This window comes from Bubalus kerabau, chromosome 6 (genome assembly GCF_029407905.1).
Source record: "Bubalus kerabau isolate K-KA32 ecotype Philippines breed swamp buffalo chromosome 6, PCC_UOA_SB_1v2, whole genome shotgun sequence".
NCBI classification, from domain to species: domain Eukaryota; kingdom Metazoa; phylum Chordata; class Mammalia; order Artiodactyla; family Bovidae; genus Bubalus; species Bubalus kerabau.
In genome coordinates this window covers 20,641,304-20,667,751 of record NC_073629.1, presented here as the reverse complement: position 1 = coordinate 20,667,751, position 26,448 = coordinate 20,641,304, and the positions used below count along the sequence as shown (strand labels likewise).

The window sequence follows — 26,448 nt, the reverse complement described above, 5'->3', positions numbered from 1 at the left end:
GGTATATATCCAGACAAAATGTATCATTTGAAAAGATACATGCATCCCAATGTTCATAGCTGCACTATTTACAATAGCCAAAGCATAGAAGCAAGTAAAGTCCATCAATAGATGAATGGATAGAGAACATGTAGTATATATCTACAATTGAATACTAACCAGTCATTAAAAAAGGATAAAACAATGCCTTTTGGACCTAGAGTTTATCATACTAAGTGAAGTAATTTAGAAGGATAAAGACAAATATCATATGATAACACATAGACGTGGAATCTAAAATATGATACTAATGAACTTATTTACAAAACAGAGGCATAGAATACAAACTTACGGTTACCAAAGGGAAAGGGAGGAGGGATAAATTAGAAGTTTGAGAATAACAGATATAAAGTACTATATATAAAATAAGCAACAAGGTCCCACTATAGTCCCTGTATAGCACAGGGATCTATTGATGTATTCAATATTTTGTAATAAACCATATTGGAAAAGAATACATATATATGTGTGTGTAACAGAATCACTTTGTTGTGTACCAGAAACTAACACAATATTGTAAATCAAAGTTTTTTAATGCCTGTTTCAGATTATGGAAGAAGGAAGATGCAACATGGAAAGAGCAAGGCAATGGAAGCCAAAGGAGTTTCAAGATAAAAGTTTGGGCAAAAGATTGTATGTTCAGAGAAAAGAATAAACAAATCTAAGGAAAGTAGAAGGAAAGAAAATCATAGTTCAAGTGAATGAGAAGTGAATGCTGCTGCTGCTGCTGCTGCTAAGTGGCTTCAGTCATGTCCAGCTCTGTGCGACCCCATAGACAGCAGCCCACCAGGCTCTCCCGTCCCTGGGATTCTCCAGGCAAGAACACTGGAGTGGGTTGCCATTTCCTTCTCCAATGCATGAAAGGAAAAGTGAAAGTGAAGTTGTCCAGTTGTGTCCGACTCTGCAACCCCATGGACTGCAGCCTACCAGGCTCCTCCGTCCATGGGATTTTTCCAGGCAAGAGTACTGGAGTGGGTTGCCATTGCCTTCTCAGAAAATGAGTAAATACAGGCAGGTAGTTAGCACATACCACTTTCTCAAGAAATATGACAATTAAGAGAAAGTAATCAAACATTAGTTGGGATGAGCATGAAAATCAGAAATAGAAAAATATGTTTATAGACTGAGCTTATAGAAGGGGGCAAATTAAAAATGCAATAAAATATATGCTCAGGAAAATTAAGACTGGTCCTAACCAGGACAAAGAGATAGGTTAGGGCTTTGTGTGGAAGTGTTTATTCTCAGAAAAATCAAGGCAATTTTTACTGAAAATGTATAGACATTTTGAACTGAAGAAAGAGAAATTGACAAGTAATATGCCATGACTTTGATTCTCAACGAGAAATAACAGTGGAAATTTCCACTGAGAATAAGAAGTAGAAATGGCGTTGGTTGTAGCTGTACAGCTATAGGTAATTGGTTCAGAAGTGTATGAATAAAGAAAGTATGATAAAAGGATTGTGAAATGCCCTGAGGTCCCAAAGTGGGAAGTCATAAATTCTCATGAAACTATGTAGAATTGTTATTACTTTCTCTGCCAATACTCAGAAGCCTGAGGAAAGAAAATGAACAGAGCAATTTACCCAGAATTGGAGAAATGACTGACAGATTAGTAGCTTGGGTGGTGGTTCAGTGATTAAGAACCTGCCTTGCAATGCAGGGGACACGGGTTCAGTCCCTGGTCCAGGAAAATTGTTCATGCCTCAAAGCAACTAAGCCCATGTGCCATAGCTACTAAGCTTGCGCTCTGAAGCCCCTGAGTCATAACTACTGAAGCCTGGTCACCCTAGAACCCGTGCTCCAGAACAAGAGAAGCCACCACAATGAGAAACCTGTGCATTGCAACCAGAGAGTAGCCCCGACTCACTGCAACTGGAGAAAAGCCCACACAGCAATGAAGACCCAGCCAAAAATAAATAAATATTTTTAAAATAAATAAAAGTGTGTGGGAGGGGTGAGACTGCTCAGGGAAATAAGAGAAGCCCGAAAGAAAAGAGATTGAATTCTCAAAGCTAATGTTGATAAAGAGCAGATTCAAAAGTGAGGGAGTGAGAGAGGCAGAGGATAGGAACTGGGAATAGCACAAATCACAAAAAGTTATAAGTCAAAAGGATTTTAATACACCTATATTTAATATACCTGTATTTGTGTATATATATTCATATATTCTACAAACATTCTTCATGTATTCTACAAATATTCTTTCAATAAGTAAAAGATGAATAGCCTAGTCAAAAGAAGAAAAAGGATAGATTACAGAAAATCTACAAAAGATGTACAAATAATAGAAATTCAATTATCATAGTATTTACAAAAATGCAAATTTTTAAGAAACTATTATTTTTGCCTAGTAACTAGACAAGCATTTCAGAGATAGAAAGTAACCTATTTTTGTGATATGGTTAAAAAAAACAGAAATGAAGCATAAATTGCTATAACCTTTTTAGTGTGTAATTTGGCAATACCTAATAATATTCTAAATGTTAATATCCTGTAATGCAGCATTTATATTTCCAATATTTTGAGGAATTTATCCCACAAAACATTTCTACAAGTACCCAGAGAAATATGTACAAGGGTATCCAATGCAATGTTTGTGTAATAATAAGAAATTAGAAACAACCCAAATGCCCACTTCAGGTATTTCTGTAATGGGGTACTTGGGTGCTCAGTAGCCATTTAAAAAAATGGCATGGATTTATATGTATTAAAATGGAAAGATGTTCAAGATTCATTGCTAAACGAAAAAGCATAAAATCATTATTTTGTAAATAATAATAAATTATGGTAAATAAAGAAATTGAACATACATATCCTATACAAGATTTTTTTGTAGAACCAAATAAAACCTTGGAGGAACTATTGCTAAATTTTGCATGAAGTATATGTTCATGTGCAATATCTTCCCTGGTGGCTCAGAATTAAAGAATCCACCTGCAAAGGAGGAGATGGAAGATCCCCTCAAGTGGGAAATGGCAACCTACTCTAGCATTCTTGCCTGGAAAACCCCATGGACAGAGGAGTCTGGCAGGCTACAGTCCATGGGGTCATAAAAGAGTCAGACACAACTTAGCAACAAAACAACAATGTAGTAATTAATGCTAAATGAAATAGTTTTTTACTTTTCTGACCCAAACATCCTAAGAAAATTATTTTTGAAGAAAAGGGGAGGTTTTAGAGATTCACTGATCTTGTTGGCAGTGAGTGAGTGAGTTAAAGTTGCTCAGTTGTGTCCGACTCTTTGCAATACCATGCATTGTAGTCCACCAGGCTCCTCTGTCCATGGAGTTTTCCAGGCAAGAATGCTGGACTGGTTTGCCATTCCCTTCTCCAAGGAATCTTCCCAACCCCAGGGATCTGACCCAGGTCTCCTGCATTGTAGGCAGATTCTTTACCATCTGAGCCACCAGGGACGCCCAATCTTGTTGGCAAGTAATTCTCAAACTTGAGCATACATCACAGTCACCTAGAAAAGCTGGTTAAGACATAGGTGCCAGGACTTTCCCAGTGGTCCAGTGGTTAAGAATCTGCCTTGCAATGCAAGGGATATGAGTTCAGTCCCTGGTCTGGGAACTAAGATCTCACATACCTTGGGGGCAACTAAGCCTGCGTGCTGCAACTAAGAACCAAAGCAACCAAATAAATAAATATTAAAAAAAAAAAAAAAAGGTGCCAACACCTCCAAAGTTTCTGATTTATTAAGGCTGGAACGGGGATTCAAGAATTGGCATTTCTAACAATTTATTGGGTGATGTACTAATGCAGAGAATCATTGCACAGACCAAAAAAGCTGGCTACTGACTCAGCCTCTACCACCCACATGAACTGACTTAGCCAATACTACTTGAGCTATTAACCTTGGCTGCCTCAGCCCTAGCAGAGTAGTGGAAATATACTTCTACTGATCTAGGCTCCAATTTAACCTAGTGGGATCATTTTCTCACTCACTATGGGAGTGTCTGAAACTTGATCGTCTTTTAGTTGAACTATTCATGAAGCTTCTGAGTTCAGTGTGGGAGTGGGGAAGGGGAGAGAGCCACAACCACTCTCCTTCTTTAAGAAGGGGTTGATGAAAAGAGGAGAGGCTGCCAAGAGATGTGTTTGAGTAGGAGGAGACTGCCCTGCCAACATCCAGCCTTGGATATCACTCTCTCAAAAGGTAAATAAATACCCATATGGCCCTTCCTGGTAAAGTTTTTATGGGAATAATTCCAACAATTCTTCTGAGTTTAATAACACTTTTCTGCAAGCTTGGGGAACACTGGGGAAATAAAGAGCTTTTTTTTTCCATTAGTGCTTCTTTTGAAAAGTGAAACATAAAGGGGATATGTTAGGGATAGTCTTATTTTTTGGGGGGGTCCTCTATTAGTCCTATGAACTAGAAGATGTCTTTGATTTTAGAGATTATGGTAAGAAAGCTTCCTTATTGTATTTCTTCACAATCACCTTTCCTTTCAGACTAAACTTACGGCCAGGAAAAAATCTGGGTCTTTTTACATTTAGTTGTTGTTTTTTTGGTGGTTTTTTTTTTTTTAAGAAACATGTGGCACTACAGATGAGAAAAATTAAGTGACTTGAGAAGGGAACACAAGAGAAGGAAATGGTGATTGATCTTTCTGGAAAGTGTTAAGTGAAAGAGGAACTGACATTGCTACAGATTTGTAAATAAGTACTGTTGTTCTGTTTCATACTTTAGCAGGACCTAATTTTACACAAGCCAGTAAATTCATGCCCTCTTTTTCCCTACTCTAGGGAGCAGAGCTATTATTCAACTCAGACAAAACAGGAACCTTAAGAGCCACTGTAAAAGATTCTAGGGCAGGTCTTCTCTCTGGAAAACAGATTTTGAATTTTATCTGCCATTTATATTTGTCAAGAAAAGCTATCTTATCCAAGAGATTTCAGAAGAATGTATGCGGTGCTAAGTTGCTTGAGTCGCGTCCAACTCTGTGCGACCCTATGGACTGTACCCCATCAGGTACCTCTGTCCATGGAGATTCTCCAGGCCAGAATACTGGAGTGTGTTGACATGCCCTCCTCCAGGGGATCTTCCGGACCCAGGAATGGAGCCTGCATCTGTTATGTCTCCTGCATTGGCAGGCGGGTCCTTTACCATTACTGTCACCTGGGAAGCCCTATGGAAACTAATTTTCCAATATATGTCTCCAATAATTTCCTGTGATTTTTTTTTTCCATTCTAAAAACTTTAAACCTAATTTTGTATTAAAAATCTTGTAGTGACTAAACAGGGCTTCCCAGGTGGCGCTAGTGGTAAAGAATCCACCTGCCAGTGCAAGAGATATAAGAGACGCGGGTTTCATGTGTTGGGAAGATCCCCTGGAGAAGAGAATGGCTACCCACTGCAGTATTCTTGCCTGGAGAATCCCATAGACAGAGGAGCCTGGTAGGCTACAGTCCAGGGTCGCAAAGAATTGAACACGACTGAAGCGACTTAACACAGGCGGCGGCCCCAGTGGCTAAACAACCACATTCTTTTCTTAACGACAGATCTCCAATTTGTATAAGCTTCAGGCCCTATAAAACCTGGATCAGATCCTTACATCTGAAAATAAGAGCCAAGAATCAAAACATTATCATCCTATTTCTTTTTTCAGCAAGAATGTGTTTAACTTTTTTTTTTTTTTTTTTTGTCTTCACTGGGTCTTCACTGCTGCTCGTGGGCTTTCTCTAGTTGCGGTATGCCAGCTTCTCACTGGGAGGGCTTCTCTTTTGCCGAGCTCAGGCTCTAGGGCATGGGAGCTTCAGTAGTTGTGGTGGCAAGCTTAGTCACCCTCGACGTGTAATCTTTCCAGACCAGGTATTGAACCTGTGTCCCGTGTGTTGGCAGACAGATTCTCAACCACTGGACCACCAGGGAAGTCCCTATTTTACTTTGTAAGGGAGAGAGAGGAAAGATATAAGCCTAATAGAAACAAAATTCACTTATTGGAATATGGCAGCTATGAGTGAAGTTTGAAGAGACCTTCGATTCAAAGTTCAGGAATTCAGATTTAATTAGTGCAGAAGGAAAATCCAAGATAATGTTTTCCAATTTCCAAATATGGAAGATTCTCCATCTCTCTGAAGCATACAAGGTTGTTTGCAAACTGTCCTCTGCCTGGAATTCTCTCATCTCTTGTAACTATTACAAGTTCTACTTGTAACTATTCCATCTGTGGTTCCTTGACCTCTTTCCTCCACCATAAAGGCTAACATTCTCTTGTTTCTAATTCTCCTTCGACCATCTCATCTACTCCAATGATTTCAACTGTCCTATCCTTGGGTGACTCTTAACTCAAAAGATCTTGCTCTTCTTTACCCTTGAACTTCAGTCCCATGTTTCTGCTTCCTGAGCATGCCACACCAGTACCTTTTAAATTCACCCTACTCCCAGGGGCTTTGCAAGAAGGACTAGAAGGCTAAAGCAACAAAGTTACTTTTAAAGGTTCCTTCCAACTGTGAGATTCTACAACTTTTTACCTTTCGCTTTTATGTATCGTGATCTCCACCATACTGAAATAAACAGTAGTTCCACAAAAGTTCCCATGTTTCCTTGTCTCTATCACGGTTCCTTCATTGGGAGTGTACCTTCCTTACTCCAAATTGAGCCTGGTCATCACTTGTAGAAAGATTTCTATGACTAATCTTACCCTAGGTGAGTTTGTTAACCAGACGAGTGTCATCCTATCCATTCTCTTCACCCAAGAGAAGCAGCGTGTTCCTTCTGACACTGGAGTCTCCATGTTAACAAATATTTTCTTGTAGGTGTGGTGTGTGCGTGCCAAGTCACTTCAGTCATGTCCGACTCTTTGCAACCCCATGGACTGTAGCCTGCCAGGCTTTTCTGTCCATTCTTGCCTGGAATTTCCCAGGCAAGAATACTGGAGTGGGTTGCCATTCCCTTCTCCAGGGGTCTTCCCAATCCAGGGATCAAACCCATGTTTCTTATGTCTCCTGCATTGGCAGACGGATTCTTGACCATTAGCGCCACCTGGGTGTGGGCACTATGCTAATCAATGCTGTGAGAAATCACACACAAAAAAACAAAATTTTCAGATTTTTGCCCTCTAGAAGTTCATATTAATGAAAGACTTTAGGTTAATCGCTCTCATGCACCCTCCATCTTCCTGCCAGTCTAATATTTCTACGACAACCATCAAATGGTGTAATTTCCATGCTTAAAAGCTTTTTGATGACTCCCCACTGATTGCAAAGCTGAATCCAGAGTCTTTAATGTGCCATACAAGGGCCCAGGAGAACTTGCCTAGGCTGCTTATTCAGTGGGAGAATATATCTCAAGCACTTACTGAACATTTATTGTTTCTCAAACATACTATGCTGTCCTCTCTTCTCCTTTCCTACTTCTCCCCTTCCCCACCTTTATCAGCTTGAAAAGTGTGAGTAGCTCAGCTTTGTCCGATTCTCTGTGACCCCATGATCCTATGGACTATAGTCCATCAGGCTCCTCTGTCCATGGGATTTCCCAGGCAAGAATACTGGTGCAGGTTGCCACTACCCATTTCAGGGGATCTTCCTGACCCACGAATTAAACCTGCGTTTCCTTCGTTACAGTCAGATTCTTTACTGTCTGAGCCACCAGGAGCTACTCATTCTCAGGCCTCAATTCAATTCAGGTATTTGTCTCTTCACTGAAATTTTCCTGACTCTTCCCTTTGGGTTCTTTTATCAGCAGATCACTTTGGAATGATTTCTTTACATTCAGGAAGTATATATTTTTGTATATATTTCTCTTTAACTTTATAAAATGGAGATGGTTTATACAGTATATAAAATCATAGCTAGGAATCTGTGATAAGGAGAACAAATGATAGGAAAGACACAAGTCTCTTGAAATGCAATTGAGAGGAGAAGGTGGAAAATTAATAAACTATCCAGACTGTAAGGGGTCTACTGAGATATTTAGGTACCAGAGTAAAATAATATGGATTTTTTGAGAGAATATGGCCTTTTTGATGAAAAAAGAGAAGGTATATGCCTCCACATATAATGAGGCATTAAAGAAATATATCTAGAAAATGACATCTGAGGTATATACAAGTGGATCAAGACACTGGCAAGGTACTAAAAATACATTGAAATTGGTTTTCTCACTACAACTCAATTATCAGCAAGTACATATTAAATAGCTGGTAAATGCCAAGACACATTTCCCATTCCAGTTACAAAAATTCAAGAGAAGAGCTTTGGCCCAGCCAGGATGCTTACCCCCGACCACTGAACTGAGGCAGCCAGCACAGTGGGGCCATGTCAGAACACGGTAGCTCCCCTAACAGCCATATGAGTGGACAGGAGGGGAAGTGTCGGGCAGACAATTTCAGAGAGACCTGCTACTTTTTGTTCTGGTGTTTATCCTTTCGTACCTGTGTCACACTTGTATGGATATGTCTTATCTCCCATCAGACTGTAAGTTTTCTAAAGACAGAAATCAGGCCTTTTTATATCTTTTTATGCCCACGGGTCCTAGTTTGTGTGCTTTATTTGCTAAATAGTAAATGATGCGTTGAAGTTAAATTGAAAGCTAATAGAGTTTGTATAATAATAGGGAGGGACCTGTTTGTAATCTCTAGTTCCCAAAGCACCCAAGTCTGTAAATAAAATAAAGTAACAAGAGCAATGATAAAGAAGTTCTTGACTCTCCCGTATCCTTGGACTGACATGTGAGTGAACTCAGTGTCAAAAAACACTGTCTCTTAGAGATTGTATGGTCAGAATCTTACCTCTTCTCTGACTCTAGCTAAACTCAGAACCTAGACTAGCTCTTCCCTTAGAATGAATTTTTCACCAGGAAAGTCTCAAGTTAAAAATAAACCAGGGGGCTGGAGGACATATTTCCAATCACCATAACGACTTGTTTTGACACTTAATTTCTGTGAAACACACAGCCTAAGCTTAAATTGGAATCCTTTCTTCAAGTCATATAATACACTGAAAATCTATTACATTCTTAGCACCAAATGAACTGTATATGACCCTGAGTAGTTAGCTGCCAGTGCTTTGAAGTGTGGACCTTCTCAGCCTCCTCCTTCTGTTGATGTTACACACTAGCAATACTGTGCAACTGTAATATGGGGGAAACTTGCTCTATAACTCCACTTAAGTGAAAAATTAAAACAGCAATGACTTCCAGATACTCCATAGCAAGAGAAAGGGTGCAAGAAATGAGGAACATAGTAAATCCAGGGAGGGTAATAAGAGTGAACACTTACATAGCAGTTGTTATGTGTCAGGCACTGTGCTATCTTCTACATATTTATTTAATCTTAGCATCTACATCATAGGGTTATTGTATTATTATCCCCATTTTATAGATGAAGAAACCAAGGTTCTGAAAATGTAAGTAACTTGCTTAGGATCACCAAACTTTGTTAGAGCCAGGATCCAAATCCAGATGACTGACTGCAGAACCCATGTTCTCCACTACCACGTTATAGTTCACGATCGCCATTAAATTGTTCTCACTGGGGGTTGACTTATCTAGAAAGGAACACCCTTTGCCCTTCCAAAACCAAGAACTGTACGGACCATTAACAATTTCTAATGAGCTCTCTCTAAACTGTTCCCTTTCTGACTCTTCAGAGGACACCCTCACAAACACACAGTGATCTCTGGAGCCAATGAGTACTGGATCCCAAAGAACTTTTTGTTTCTTTTTTTTTTTTTTTTTAATTTATTTATTTTTGTCTGCGCTGGGTCTCTGTTGCTGCACGTGAAGTGTGTCTCGTCGCGGTGAGCAGGGGCTAGTCTTCATTGCAGCGCACAGGCTTCTCGTCGCGGTGGCTTCTCTTGTGGAGCTCAGGCTCCAGGTGCTGGGTTTCAGTAGCTGCAGCACGGGGGCTCAGTAGTTGTGGCTCATGGTCTTAGTTGCTCCACAGCATGTGGAATCTTCCAGACCAGAGATCAAACCCATGTCCCCTGCAGTGGCAGGCTGATTCTTAACCACTGCACCACTAGGAAAGTCCAGAACTTTTTGATTTCTGATAGCATATTTGCAGTGCAAGATAGTCAAACCAAATACTTTAACCCACCACTTCTCAAAAATGTGTATAATACTTGATACATTGAAAAGAAGACACGTAATATATCTTAGTTATGAAATACAAATAATAACTGAACCATCTCAATGCATTTACCTGAGTGTTCTTTCCTTTAGATCATCTGCCTGCCTCCCTTCCAGAAGTAATCATTACCATGAATCTTTATCACTCACTCCTTGGCTTTTTCCTTTTCTTTTTTTGGCCACATGCCCAGTCGGAGACAGTGAAAGCACCTAGTCTTAACCACTGGACTGCCAGGGAATTCCCTCCTTTGCTTTTTCAGAAGTAAATTTATCACATATGTGTGCATCCCTAAATAGTGTATTGTTATTGTAAAAAGCGCTTTGTTTGTTTTGAGATCTATAAAAATAATATAATAACGTATGCTGCTGCTGCTGCTGCTGCTAAATCACTTCAGTCGTGTCCAACTCTGTGCGACCCCATAGACGGCAGCCCACCAGGCTCCCCCGTCCCTGGGATTCTCCAGGCAAGAACACTGGAGTGGGTTGCCATTTCCTTCTCCAATGCATAAAAGTGAAAAGTGAAAGTGAAGTCGCTCTCGTGTCCGACTCTTAGTGACCCCATGGACTGCAGCCCACAGGCTCCTCTGTCCATGGGATTTTCCAGACAAGAGTAGTGGAGTGAGATGCCATTGCCTTCTCCATAATGTATGCAGTTTTCTGTAATTTGATTCTATCACTCACTAATATGTTTCTAAGACTCACCCATGTTATTGAATGCAACTCTAGTTTGTTCACTCATTCTTTTCACTACTTTATAGTATTTACTGTGACTATGCCACAATTTATGTGATAATTCTCCAGTCTGTGGTCATTTGAGCTGTTCAACTTTTGCTTTTGTATACAATACTGCAGGAGCAATCTTCTTTTAATTTTCCTGATTTATACACAGGAGTGGACTTGGGAGTTGGGTTGTAGTGAATATGTACATTTAACTTTACTGCTGCTGGTGCTAAGTCACTTCAGTCGTGTCCGACTCTGTGCGACCCCATAGACGGCAGCCCACCAGGCTCCCCCATCCCTGGGATTCTCCAGGCAAGAACACTGGAGTGGGTTGCCATTTCCTCCTCCAGTGCACGAAAGTGAAAAGTGAAAGTGAAGTCACTCAGTCATGTCTGACTCAGCGACCCCATGGACTGCAGCCTACCAGGCTCCTCTGTCCATGGGATTCTCCAGGCAAGAGTACTGGAGTGGGGTGCCATTGCCTTTACTAGATAATGCTAAATCATTTTCTACAGGGAATTTTTATCAATCTGTACTCTGATATTACTGATGGGGAGTGTATAAGAACTTTGAATGAGTTACATCCTTGCCAACATTTTGTATTATCAGACTTCTTAATGTCTACCAATCTAGTGAATAAAAAAATAATGTCAATGATTACTAGTGAAATTGAACACTTTTTCATGTACTTTTTACCTTTCATGTTTCTTTTTTTTAATGCCAGTTCATGTCTTTTGCTAATTTTCCTCTTGAGTTATTTGTCCTTTATTTATTCAGTTGGAGGATTCAGTTTGCTAACTTGGATACTAACCCTTTTTTAGAAATATATTTCTCCAAGTTTGTGGTGTGGTTTGTATTTTTACTTACTTTATGGTGTCTGAACTGATCAGGAGTTCTTAATTCTAAAGTTAAACTCATGCATCTTTTAAAATATATGTTGTACCATTTGTGTCTTGTTTAAGAGATCTTTTCCTAACCTGAGGTCATAAAAACATTCTATATTTTCTTCTACAGTTTTTTTGTTGTTGTTGTTTTTAAGAATTCATCTTACTTTTAGCTGCACTGAATCTCTGTTGCTGTGCTTGGACTTCCTCTAGTTGGAGCAAGCAGGGATTACGGTCCGGTTGCAGTATGTGGGCTTCTCACTGCAGTGGTTTCTCTTGTTGCAGAGCACAGGCTCTAGGCACACAGGCTTCAGTAGCTGTGGCCCGTGAGCGTAGTCGCTCCACCACATGTAGAACCTTCCCAAACCAGGGATTGAACTCATGCCCCCTGCACTGGCTGACGGATTCTTATCCACTGTACCACCAGGGAAGTCCTAAAGGTTTTAAAGTTTGCTCTTGACATCTGGCTCCGAGGATAAAGCATCTGCCTGCCATGCAGGAGACCCGGGTTTGATCCCTGGGTTGGGAAGATCCCCTGGAGAAAGAAATGGCAACCCACTCCAGTATTCTTGCCTGGAGAATCCCATGGACAGAGGAGCCTGGCGGGCTACAGTCCACGGGGTCACAAAGAGCCCGACACGACTGAGCGAGTTCACTTCACTTCACATTTAACTATAGATGTGGTTTTTTTTAATGGATATCTTGTTTTCCAGTATCCATTATTAAACAGGCCATTCTTTTTCCATTGACAGTGCTCATTCCACTATAAGTCAAGTATCCCTAAATGTGCAGTTTGTTTCTGGGCTTTCTAGTCTCTTCAAATGGTCTATTATCTATACCTGCACATATATTCCACTGTCAAAAATACTATAGCTCTGTAATAAACCTTAATAACTGATATGGGAAATCTCTCCACCATATTCTTTCTCTTCAGAATGCCTTTTTAATTCTTGTACCTGTGAGCTCCCATGTACACTTAAGAAAAACAGTTTGTCAGTTTTCTCAAAAACCTTGATGGAATTTTGTTGGAGTTAGTTATATGTCCTCTATAAGTAAATTTGAGAATTAACAACTTAATCATGTGGAATTCATATATATCATGTATCTCTCTATTCACTTTGTTCAGTCACTATGTTGTGTCTGACTCTGCAGCCCCAAGAACTGCAGCATGCCAGACTTCCCTGTCCCTCACTATCTCCCTGAGTTTGCTCAAACTCATGTGTCCATTGAGTCAGTGATGCCATCCAACCATCTTATCCTCTGTCGCCTTCTTCTCTTGCCTTCAATCTTTCCCAACATCAGGGTCTTTTCCAGTGAATTGGCTCTTCGCATCAGGTGGCCAAAGTATTGGAGCTTCAGCTTCAGCATCAGTCCTTCCAGTGAATATTCAGTGTTGATATCCTTTAAGATTGACTGGTTTGATTTCCTTGCAGTCCAAGGGACTCTTAAAAGTCTTCTCCAACACCACAGTTCGAAATCATCAATTCTTTGGTGCTCAGCCTTCTTTATGGTCCAATTCTCACATCCATACATGACTAGTGGAAAAAACATATCTTTAACTATATGAAGCTTTGTCAGTAAAGTGTTGTCTCAGATTTTTAATATGCTGTCTAGGTTTGTTATATATTTTTATGCTACGTAAATAATGCCCCCTTTTTTTAAAGCCACACGGCTTGCAGGATCTTACTCCCCTGACCAGTGATTGAACCAGGACCACAGCAGAGAAAGCTCTGAGTCTTAACTACTGGACCACCAAGGAGTTCCCAATGACTCTTTTAAAATTAAATGGTCTTTTAAAAATTACATTTGCTTATTGTTTGTTACTGGCATTTACATATGTAACTGACTTGTGTATCTCATCCAAACACCTTGCTAAACTACTTATTTCTCATATTTTCTGTAGACTATTCTATAGGAAATAATATCAGTGAATAATGAACATTTTTGTTTCTTCTTTTTAAATCCTTGTTTTTCTCTTTATCTTATTTTACTGCACTGATTAGAACCTCTGGAATGATGTTGAATAAATTGAAGGTAATGAACCTCTTTGTCTTGTTCCTGATTTTAAGAGGAATATCTTTCAACTTTTCACCATTATCTGGATGTTTGCTCTATATTTTTTTGTTATACCCTTAATTGGCTTAAAAGTATTCTTTTCTACCCCTATTTTGCTAAGAATATTAATGTAGGGTTTTTTTTAGTATTGAAATTTATCAAGTGCTTTTTCTGCATCAACTGTGGTATTCATATGGCTTATATACATAGCATGCTTCTACTTCTGGGATAAACTCAGCTTGCTATCTATATACATCAAGGCTTATTTGCAGAGACCAGAAACCATTCTAGCTATTTTCAGCAGAAAGGGATTTAATAAATGGAATTAGGATGTTTTTAGTTTCACATGGCCAAAAATTAAACCTCAAACCCAACTCAAATGAGATTGAAAAATACATGGAAAAGTACGAATTTGCTAAGTGTTGGACGCATGTTCTATGAATCAAGCTTGTTCACCATATCAAGCAAATATTCTGTATTTCACCAATTTCTGTCTAGCTGACCTATCAATGATTGAGAATATTTTGATTATCCACTATAATGGCAATTTTTATCAATTTCTCCCTGTACTCCTATTGTTTATTTATCCTGAGACTATTTTATTAGGTACATGCAATTTAGAACTGTTACATCTTCCTACTGAGTTTCACACTTCATTATAATCTGTTAGTCCTCTGTATCCCTAATAAGTCTTCTGGTCTTAAGGTCTATTTTGTCTGATATTAATACAGCATCTCAATTTTGTTTTGGTGAGTATTTACCTCGTACACCTTTTACTTCCAATCTTTCCATGCCTTTAAATTTTAGGTGAATCTCTTAGGAACAGCATATAGATGCATTGGGACCAAGACCAAAAAATAGATGTTTGGCATTTTGTGTCTGCTCAACATCCAAAACTCCTTATTTGAGAGAAATGCTCCTTTATGTGAGTCTATGAGAGACAGAACTTCATTTTCACTACAGTGCCTAGAGATAATGAATATTGCCTCTCCTATCCCCGGGGTGGCTAAGGTGCTGGTGTGTGACTCAGCCTTGACCAGTCGGATGCTCCAGCCAGGGTCTGGAATATCAAGTGACACAAAGATGACACAATTGATAATTCAGGCATGGCAGGGCCAGCAGTGTCCAATGACAGTAGCAGCAGTCCTCAGCAACAGCAGCGTCTGGGGGTGGTGGCTAGTGCCCAGAGCCGACAGCGCCTTAACCAGACTTTTCCCGTGCTGACCTTGGTTATGATTCCCAGTGCCTGGCCTCCCTTAGTTTCTCCCTGTTTTATGGGACCAATTCTCCTTCTCCTTGATTCTGGAAGTCACCTGGTCTTTTTATAATAAATACCTTTTGTGCTTAAGTAAGTGAAAGTCGGTCAGTCCTGTCGGACACTTTGTGACCCCATAGACTGCAGCCCACAAGGCTCCTCTGACCATGGAATTCTCCAGGCAAGAATACAAGAGTGGGTTGCCATTTCCTTCTCCAGGGGATCTTCTCGACCCAGGGATTGAACCCGAGTATCCTGCATTCCAGGCAGATTCTTTACCATCTCAGCCACCAGGGAAGCTCTTGCTTAAGTAAAGGAGACCCTGTTTTCACTACTTGCAAAGAAGAATCCTGACTGATATAAAATTGTTCTTTCTCCCTCTGGAATTGAGGAGGAGGTACTATGAAGAGGGAATATGTGAAGTCTGGATTTTCTGTAGCCATTCTTGCTACCATAGGGAAGCTGGTCGAGGTATAAAATTAACGTAGAAGAAAGGATGAAAGTGAAAGTGAAAGTCGCTCAGTTGTGTCCCAACTCCTTGCAACCCCATGGACTATACAGTCCATGGAATTCTCCAGGCCAGAATACTGGAGTGGGTACCTGTTCCCTTCTCCAGGGGATCTTCCCAACCCAGGGATCGAACCCAGGTCTTCTGCATTGCAGGCGGATTCTTTACCAGCTGAGCCACCAGGGAACCCCAATGTAAAAGAAAGGTAGATACATAAAGGCAAAACCATGAAAACACCTCGACTCTCTGGATCAAGCCCTACTTAAAGTTATCCTTACTCTAGACTTTAGTCTCATAAGTCAATAAATTTCATGTATTGTTTAATATCACTTAAGTGGACTTTTCTGTCACTTGCAACCAAACACATCCTACCTGATACCTTTCTATTCTGCCTTTGAAAAGGAATCCCTTGTTTGATTCTGCATTAGGCTTTTAGCTGCTATTCTACTTCTTTCTTTCCTAGCTGAACTCCTCATAAATGATTTAAAATCTTGGTGTCTTCATTTCCTCACTGCCTTTTGTTGTTTAATCCACAAAAGTCTGGACTCCTTCTTTATCACTCTGCTACCACTATTCTTTTAGATCAACAGCAGTCTTCTCCTTTCAATGCCACATTCTCAAAGTCATTCATTCATTCAACCAACATTTTTACATGCTCACTTTTGCAAAGTATTGTACTATATCATTCATTGAACAGATACTTGTTAAACATATAATATATCCCAGACTTTTAAGATAAAAACATATTATATAGGGTCCTTAGTCTCATGTAGAATTACTATTTTATCAGAAAAGACAGAAATTAAAGTAATCGAAATAAACTATAGTGAATGTTACTAGAATATCTCCCTAGGAAATTGACATTTAAGCTAAGGCCTAAAAGTTGAATATAGAAGGATGGGAGTAATGCAAAGATAATGTTAATGGAAAAGGCCTGGAGGCAAAGCCTGCTGCTGCTGCTGCTAAGTTGCTTCAGTCATGTCTGACTCTGTGCGACCCCATAGACGGAAGCCCACCAGGCTCCCCCGTCCCTGGGATTCTCCAGGCAAGAACACTGGAGTGGGTTGCCATTGCTTTCTCCAATGCATGAAAGTGAAAAGTGAAAGTGAAGTTGCTCAGTCGTGTCCGGCTCTTAGCGAGCCCATGGACTGCAGCCTACCAGGCTCCTCTGCCCATGGGATTTTCCAGGCTAGAGTACTGGAGTGGGGTGCCATTGCCCTCTCTGAGGGAGGCAAAGGAGGATCATGCAAAACTCATAGAGCTGTAACAAGTCCAGCATCGCTGGGTAAAAAATGTACAAGGAAGAGTGGCAAGAAACAAGGTGAGACCAAATCGTGGACAGCCTTGGTAACCCACTGAAGACAGTAGGAAGATGCTGTAATATTTTAATCAGAAGACTGATTGAATTACATTTATTAAAGATTGCTTTGTGGTTTGGAGGAGACTAAGAATGTTTTCAGAAAATCAGAAAGTATTTGCAGGTGTTTGCCATTTGATGGCCTAGAGCACAATGGTGGCCATAAGGGTAAAGAAAAGGGAATGGATTTGAGACATACTTTGGAAGTAGCCCCAAAAGGATATTAACAGAGGTAGAGTGATATGTGCTAAGTCGCTTCAGTCGTGTCCAGCTCTTTGCAACCCATGGACTGTAGCCTGCCAGGCTCCTCTGTCCAGGCAAGAATACTACAGTGGGTTGCCATGCCCTCCTCCAGGGGATATTCCTGACCCAGGGATCAAACCCAAGACTCTTATGTGACCTGTATTAGCAGGCAGGTTCTTTACCACTAGCACCACCTAGTGATAAGCCACTGAAATGTGGAACACAAAAATACACGTGTCTTTTCTCTGAAAGAGCACTGTAGAAAGGATGACACATAAAGAATGTAATACATATATAAGTGAGATATATATCTTAAAATGGTACAAATATCTACCAATTTTCCCACATTTTCCAGCTACCAGATTAGCTTTTCTCTCGTCATCAGGGGACAACAGAAGACGAGATAGTTGGATGGCATCACTGGCTCAATGGACGTGAGTTTGAGCAGGCTCCAGGAGACGGCGAAGGACAGGGAAGACTGGTGTGCTGCAGCCCATGGGGTTGCAAAGAGTCAGACACGACTGAGCGACTGAACAACAACCTTACAATTCTCTGCCAACGTACAACTCTGCCCATTATGAACACAATTCTTGATACTATTTCACGGAGCAATTTAGCTTCTCACCATGCCAACTAATTTATTTTTAATTTTTAAAATTTATTGATTTTTGGCTGTGCTGGGTTGTCATGGCTTTTCACGGGCTCTCCAGTTGCGGGGAGAAGGAGCTATGCTCTTCATCGCAGTGTGCAGGCTTTTCCTTACAGTGGCTCCTCTTGCTGCAGAGCACGGGCTGTAAGATACTCGTGCTTCAGTAGTTGCGGCTCAGTAGTGGCAGCTCATGGCTCTAGAACCAGGGTTCAGTAGTTGTGGCATATGAATGCAGTTGTTCCAAGGCATGGTGGAATCTTCACACACCAGGGATTAAACCCACATTTTCTGCATTGTCAGGCAGACTCTTGTATATGGCACCACTAGGGAAGTCCCCAGCTAATCTTTTACAAAACAATATTTTAGGACTTCCCTGGTGGTCCAGTAGTTAAGACTCCACACTTCTACTGCAGGGAGCACAGGTTTGATCCCTCGTTGGGAAACAAAGCCCACATGCTGTCTGGTGCAGTCAAAACAAAACAAAAACAGTATTTTAGCTTTCTTTCAGAGAAGGCAATGGCACCCCACTCCAGTACTCTTGCCTGGAAAATCCCATGGGCGGAGGAGCCTGGTAGGCTGCAGTCCACGGGGTTGCTAAGAGTCAGATATGACTGAGCGACTTCCCTTTCACTTTTCACTTTCATGCATTGGAGAAGGAAATGGCAACCCACTCCAGTGTTCTTGCCTGGAGAATCCCAGGGACGGGGAAGCCTGGTGGGCTTCCGTCTATGGGGTTGCACAGAGTTGGACATGACTGAAGTGACTTAGCAGCAGCAGCAGCTTTTTCTACATCACTCCAAGGACTTCCCAGGTGGTGTTAGTGGTAAAGGACCCACCTGCCAATGCAGGAAACATAGGAGACAACGGTTTGATCCCTGGGTCAGGAAGATCCCCTAGAAGAGAGCATGGCAACACACTCCAGTATTCTTGCCTGAAAAATCCCATGGATAGAAGAGCTTGACAGGCTACAGCCCAAAGGGTCACAAAGAATCAGACAGAACTGAAGTGACTTAGCACTCATGCTTGCTCCTTGGAAGAAAAGCTATGAAAAACCTAGACAGCTATTAAAAAACAGAGACATTACTTTGCCAACAAAGGTCCATATAGTCAAAGTTATGGCTTTTCAGTAATCTTGTATGGATGTGAGAGTTGGACCATAAAGAAGGCTAAATGCCAAAGAATTGACGCTTTTGAGCTGTGGTGTTGGAGAAGACTCTTGAGAGTCCCTTGGACTGCAAGGAGATCAAACCAGTCCATCCTAAAGGAAATCAGCCCTGAATATTCATTGGAAGAAGGATTGATGCTAAAGCTGAAGCTCCAATACTTTGGCCACCTGATGCAAAGAGCCAACTCAGAAAAGACCTTGATACTGGGAAAGACTGAAGGCAGGAGGAGAAGGGGAAGACAGAGGGCAAGATGTTTGGATGGCCTCACTGAGTCAACGGACATGAGTTGGAGCAAGCTCCGGGAGATGGTGATGGACAGGGAAGCCTGGTGTGCTGAAGTCCAAGGGGCCACAAAGAGTTGGACACAACTAAGCAACTGAACAACAATAAGCACACAGGCACACCTCTCCTAAAGATCCAAACCATTTTTCAAAACAAATCTATTGGCAGCTTTTTTTCTCTCTAGTCTTGAATGTTGTTTAGGACCCTTTCTCTCCTTTTTCATGAGCTCCTCAGAAATTCTCTACTAGGGTTATCTAACTGTAGATCCCTTCAGGTCAATATTTCTACTCTGGTCATTATAATGCTGAATCCAAGTTCACCTCCAGCCATTTTCTAAGATAACTTCATCCTAGCAGGAAGCCCTCTCGGCTTAGATCCTTTTTGTGACCCCCCCCAAGGCTGGTCCCTATCTGTAGTCCATACCTGGTCCTCAAGAAAATGAAAAAAATTCCCCTCGGGACTTCCCTGGTGGTCCAGTGGTAGGAACTTCAAGCTCCCAGTGCAGGGGGCCCAGGTTTAAACCCCAGGCAGAGAACTAGATCCCACATGCCACAACTAAGACCCAGCCAAATGAATAAATGATAAAAATATATGTATTTTAAAAATCCCCCTCATTCAATGCAATCTCAACTCTGCCTTCTTTTCTACTGCCACAGGCTGCTTTAGCCAATTTCTTTTCTTTCTTTTTTCAAATTTTATTTTATTACAGTTAGAACACTTAATGTGAGATCTACATTCTTAACAAATTTTTAAGTGTACAATCAGTTCAGTTCAGTTGCTCAGTTGTGTCCAACTCTTTGCAACCCCATGGACTGCAGCATGCCAGGCTTACCTATCTATCACCAACTCCTGGAGTTTACTCAAAGTCATGTCCATTGAATTGGTGGTGCTATACAACCATCTCATCCTCTGTCGTCCCCTTCTCCTCCTGCCTTCAATCTTTCCAAGCATCAGGGTCTTTTCAAATGAGTCAGCTCTTCGAATCAGTTGGCCAAGGTATTGGAGCTTCAACTTTAGCATCAGTCCTTCCAATGACTATTCAGGACTGATCTCCTTTAGGATGGACTGGTTGGATCTCTTTGCTGTCCAAGGGACTCTCAAGAGTCTTCTCCAGCACCACAGTTCAAAAGCATCAATTCTTCGGCGCTCAGCCTTCGTCACAGTCCAACTCTCACATCCATACATGATTACCAGAAAAACCATAGCTCTGACTAGACAGACCTTTGTTGGCAAAGTAATGTCTCTGCTTTTTAATATGCTGTCTAGTTTTGTCTTAACTTTTCTTCCAAGGAGTAAGCGTCTTTTAATTTCATGGCTGCAGTCACCATCCATTGATTTTGGAACCCTCCAAAATAAAGTCTGTCACTGTTTTCATTGTTTCCCCTTCTCTTTGCCATGAAGTGATGGGACCAGATGCCATGGTCTTAGTTTTCTGAATGTTGAGTTTAAGCCAACTTTTTCACTCTCCTCTTTCACTTTCATCAAGAAGCTCTTTAGTTCTTCTTCACTCACTGCCATAAGGATGGTGTCATCTGCATATCTAAGTTTGATATTTCTCCCAGCAATCTTGATTCCAGATTGTGCTTCATCCAGTCCAGCATTTCTCATGATGTACTCTGCATATAAGTTAAAGAAGCAGGGTGACAATATACAGCCTTGACATACTCCTTTCCTGATTTGGAACCAGTCTCTTGTTCCATGTCCAGTTCTAACTCTTGCTTCTTGACCTGCATACAGATTTCTCAGGAGGCAGGTCAGGTGGTCTGGTATTCCCATCTCTTTAAGAATTTTCCAGTTTGTTGTGATCCACACAATCAAAGGCTTTGGCATAGTCAATAAAGCAGAAGTAGATGTTTTTCTAGAACTCTCTCACTTTTTCAATGATCCAGTGGATGTTGGCAATTTGATCTCTGATTCCTCTGCATTTTCAGCAGAGGAAATCCAGATTGAACATCTGGAAGTTCACGGTTCACGTACTGTTGAATCCTAGCTTGGAGAATTTTAAGCATTAATTTGCTAGCATGTGAGATGAGTACAATTTTGTGGTAGTTTGAGAATTCTTTGGCATTGCCAAAGAATTAAGTGTACAATAGATAATCATTAACTATACATACAATGTCATACAGAAGATATCTAGAGCTTATTCCTCTTACTTCACTGAAACCTTATGCCTGTTCTTTAGTAACTCCTCATGACTAATGATGTTGAGCATCTTTACATGTCTTATTGGCCATTTGTAAATCTTCCTTAGAGAAATATCTATTCAGATCCTTTGTCTAATTTTTAATTGAGTTATTTGTCTTCCTATTATTTAGTTGTACAAATACTTTGGATATTCTAAATACAAGTCCCTTGTCAGATATAAGATTTTCAAACATTTTTTCCCATTGTGTGGGTTTTTTTCACTTTCTTGATTGTGTCCTTTGAAGCTCGAGAGTTTTAAATTTGAAGAAGTCCAATTTATCTTTTTTTCTCTTACTGTTGTCATATTTTAAAATCCTTTACCAAATCCAATGCTATGAAGATTTATTCCTTTTCTCTGAATTTTATAGTTTTAGCTCTTACATTTGGGTCTTTGATCTGTTTTGAGTTAATATTTATATATGGGGTGAGGTAAGGGGATAACTTCAATCTTTTCCATATGACTATCTAGTTTTCCAGGTTTCCCAGGTGGCTCAGTGGGTAAAGAATTCCCCTGCAATGCAGGAGACACAGGGGAGGTGGATTCAATCCCTGAGTCAGGAAGATCCCCTGGAGGAGGGCATGGCAACCCACTCCAGTATTTTGCCTGGAGAATCCCTTGGACAGAGGAGCCTGGCAGGTTACAATCCATAGGGTCACAAAGAGTCAGAGATGACTGAAGAGACTGAGCACACATGTGCATCCAGTTTTCCAAGTACCATTTGTTTTCTTTCCTTATTGAATGGTGTTGACACTCTTCTCAAAAATCAGTTGACAATACATATATGTTTATTTCTGTACTCTCAATTCTATTCCATTGATGTGTATGTCTATTCTTATGCCAATACTACACTATTTTTAATGACTGTAGCTTTATGGTGAGTTTTGAAGTTGAGAAGAGAGAGTCCTCTGACTTTCTTTCCAGTATTGTTTTGATGGTGGACTTAATAACTGAAATTGATTGCTTCTGGGACGTACCTGATTTTTCATTAAGAGACAGGAATGACAGCACAAACATAGTGATTAGAAAAAATAAAACAATTATGTTTATACCTAGTAAGTTGACACCACAATAAATTAATTACAGTAAGTACTCAGAATTTGAAAAAATATTAGAGAGTGGTTTGCACTTAACACAGAATTGGGGTGTTCAAGACAATTGTACTGGGATTTAACAGAGCAAGGAAGCCCCAGTTGTTTCCTGAGTTACACATATTTCTCACATCTTGCCTTGGAGTATTTCACCTACTTTTACATATGCTTATATCTTGAAGGTCACCTATACTAATGTTATCAGTGTCATGTGTGTGTGAATGTGTGTGTGTTTGTTGCTCAGTCATGTCCGACTCTTTGCGACACTATGGACTGTAGCTCTCCAGGCTCCTCTATCCTTGGAGTTCTCCTGGCAAGAATACTTGAGTGGGTAGATTCTCTGCTCCAGGGATGAAACCCAGCTCTCCCATATTGCAGGCAGATTCTTTACTGTCTGAGCCACCAGGGAAGGAAGCCCTATCAGTTTCATGAGTACCTCTTAAATAAATCTTGCTAAATTTTTTGGAAACACTCTTTGGTTTCAACATACCAGTGTTAAGAAAATACATACATAGAGGGGTGCGTTGGGTTGGGAGATTGGTATTGACACATATACACTATCATGTGCAAAATAGATAGCTAGTGGAAACCTGCAGTGTAACACGGGGAACTCAGCATGGTGCTCTGTAATGACCTAGCAGGGTGGGCTGGGGGGGTGGGGGGCGACGGAAGGGAGGTCCAAGAGGGAGGGGATACACAGAGCAATGCAGAGCTCAGTCCTGCCTTACTCTTCAAAACCCCACGGACTGAAGCCCACCAGGCTCCTCTGGCCATGGAATTTTTCAGGCAAGAAATACTGGAGTGGGTTGACTGATTCACTTCATCGTACAGCAGAAACCAACACAACATTATAAAGCAACTATTACCCCAAGCTACTAGCTCAGATGGTAAAGCATCCGACTGCAATGCAGGAGACCTGGGTTCAATCTCTGGGTCGGGAAGATCCCCTGGAGAAGGAAATGGCAATCCGCTCCAGTATCCTTGCCTGGAAAATCCCATGGACAGAAAAGCCTGGTGGGCTGTACAGTCCATGGGGTCACAAAGAGTCGGACATGATTAAGCAACTAACACACACATACCCCAATTTAAAAAAATACATACATACAAATATAAGCCAATAAACTTGTTTTATCCTCTTTTGTCTAGAAATATGACAAATCTGAAGATACTCCTGAGGAAGTAGCTACAGTTGGATGAGGGTAAAGAGGTGTGTGTTCCCATGGATGATTCAAGCCTGCCCAGTGTTGATGTAGACAAAGGCTTTGCCATTGCCTTTGTTGTTCTCCTGTTTCTCTTCCTAATAGTGATGATTTTTCGGTGTGCCAAGTTGGTGAAGAATCCCTATGAGGCCAGCTCTACAGCTACGGAACCATCTCTGAGCTGAAGTGTGAAAAAACCTGATAGACTTCCCTTCACAGGAGATTTGAAATCTCTTACACAGACATTTATGAAACAGACTGTTTATTACTCAACCTCCTATTTCTCAGCCTCCTCCCCCTTGCATTCCAAAATAGGCACATGAGGGTGAGTTGAGAATAATAATAGGGATGAAACACAAGCTAGTGTGTATCATTCTATTCAGGGAAATAGCTACCAAAGCGGAGCAGAGACAGGTTGAACTTATCTTTTAAAATAAAGCCATGAGGGCCTTCTCCAATGGCTCAATGGTAAAGAATCAGCCTGCTAATGCAGAAGAGGTGGGTTTGACCCCTGGTCTGTGAAGATCCCACATGCTGTGAAGCAACTAAGCCCAAGCACCACAACTACTGAGCCTGTGCTCTCGAACCCAGGAACCACAAGTGTTGAAGCCTGGCCACCCTAGAGCCTGTCCTCTGCAGCAAGAGAAGCCACCACAAGAAACCCGCACACAGTAACTGGCGAGAAGCCCCCTCTAACTGCAACTAAAGAAAAACCCACACAGCAACAAAGACGCAGCACAGCCAAAAATAAATGACTAAATCAGTAAATAAAAATTTAAAAATAAGGCCATGGATTCCAATCCTCCATTATCTAATATTCTTATGATAACTAGACAGTTGCACATAATTTTATGAGGTAACGTAATATACTATCATGATGCTCGGTCAGGTGCACGTAAAACCTGATGCTTGGGAAGGTGCGTCTAAGCCCTCCTAGAGGTGGTCTTAGGATGTCCCTTTAGTTTTGCAAATATAAGGCCATCAGGAACCAGTTATCCTACGATAAGAATCTAACGACTTTTTTAGTGTATGAAGCTTAATAAAAGCTGATGCCCTTCTCAAGTGGGCAGAGTTCTGCAGTAGAGGGGAACTAATTTGCCTTGGGTAATCCCTTAACTTCCCTCAGCCTACATTTCCTCACTTAGAAAATAACATCTAGTGGGTTGAAAAGGAGCCCTCAAAATGATATGTCCATGTCCTTATCCCTGAAATCTATGAACATGACCTTATTTGGAAAGATGGTCTTTGCAGATGTAAAGTTAAGGATTTCAAGATGAATTCAACCTGGATTAGTGGGGTAAGCCCTAAATCCCATGACAAATGTCTTTATGAAAGACAGAAGAGGAGACATAGACACAGAGGGGAAAAGGTCATGTAAAAATGAAAGCAGAGATTGGAGTTATGCAACCACAGCTAAAGAATCCTTGCCTGGAACCATCAGAAGCTGGAAGAGGCAAGGAAGTTTTCCCTCCAGAGCCTTTGGAGGGAATGCAGCCATACCAACACCTTGATTTTGGACTTCTAGTCTTCAGGACTCTGAGAGAATAAATTTCTGTTGTTTTAAGCCACCTCGTTTGTGAGAATCTGTTCTGGGAGTCACAGGAAGCTAGTACATAATACATGATGGTAAGAGTCACAATCACCATCCTAGGGACTTTTTAAGAGAAAAGAGAAGGAAATCATAACTCCATTCTCCGAAGTCTGAAGTTATGGAAATTTGGTAGAGCGAGATATGGCTAACTGGCAGGAAGGTCCAAAAGAGAGTTCACTAGAGGGACTTCCCTGGGGGTCCAGTGGTTAGGAATCCACCTTGCAATGCAGGAGACACGGGTTCTGTCTCTGGTCCAGGAACTAAGATCCCCCATGCTGCGAGGCACTAAGTCTGTGTGCCGCAACTAGAGAGTCCATCCACCTCACAGAGAGATCACTCATGATGCAAGTAAAATCTGTTGCAATAAATAAATTAATTAAAACTTTTTCCTTATTATTCTTTGTCACCCTTTTCCATACTGTCCTCTTTAGAAGTCACTATGTGCGGGTCACACTCAAGAAGTATAAAGTTACTTTCTCCTTCCTTTTTAAAAAAATTAATTTTCTAATTGGAGGAAAATTGCTTTACAAGGTGTTGATTTCTGCTGTACAATAACATGAATCAGCCATAATTATACAAATATCCCCTCCCTCTGAAGCCTCCCTCCCCTCCCCCATCCCACCCCTGTAAGTCATCACAGAGCACCAGGCTGGGCTCCCTATGTTATATAGCAACTTTTCCTAGCTAACTATTTCACACATGATAGTGTATGTATGTCAGTGCTACTTTCTCCATCTCATCCCACTCTCTCTTTGCACTCTGCCTCCTCACCCCCGTGCCCACAAGTCCATTCTCTACATCTGCATCTTCCCTGCAAGGGATTGATTCCTTCCCTGCAAATAGATTTATCAGTACCATTTTTCTAGGTTCCATATATATGCGTTAATATACGATATTTGTCTTTCTTTTTCTGACTTAACTTCACTGCATAACAGGCTATGGGCTCATCTACTTCACTACCACTGACTCAAATTTGTTCCTAAAATATTTTTCTTGGGAGAGAGAAGGACTTCCCTGGTGGTCCAATGGCTAAGACTCTGCACTCCCAATGCAGGGAGCCTGGGTTCAATCCCTGGTCAGGGAACTGGATCCTGCATGCTGTAACTAAGACCTAAAACAGCCAAATAAATAAAAAGAGAGAGAGAGAGA

General features: G+C 41.0%; 1 protein-coding gene and 1 non-coding gene across 2 annotated transcripts; both read left to right on the top strand.

The window, feature by feature from the left end:
• Nucleotides 1-23,713: 23,713 nt before the first annotated feature.
• Nucleotides 23,714-23,952, top strand: CTXND2 (cortexin domain containing 2). Its single transcript, XM_055584389.1, has one exon. The coding sequence runs from the start codon at nucleotides 23,729-23,731 to the stop codon at nucleotides 23,891-23,893; it is 165 nt and encodes a 54-aa protein (XP_055440364.1). The 5' UTR covers nucleotides 23,714-23,728; the 3' UTR covers nucleotides 23,894-23,952.
• Nucleotides 23,953-26,310: 2,358 nt separating this feature from the next.
• TRNAG-CCC (transfer RNA glycine (anticodon CCC)) lies at nucleotides 26,311-26,383 on the top strand. The gene has a single exon. It is a non-coding gene; the product is annotated as a tRNA-Gly (tRNA).
• Nucleotides 26,384-26,448: the final 65 nt, after the last annotated feature.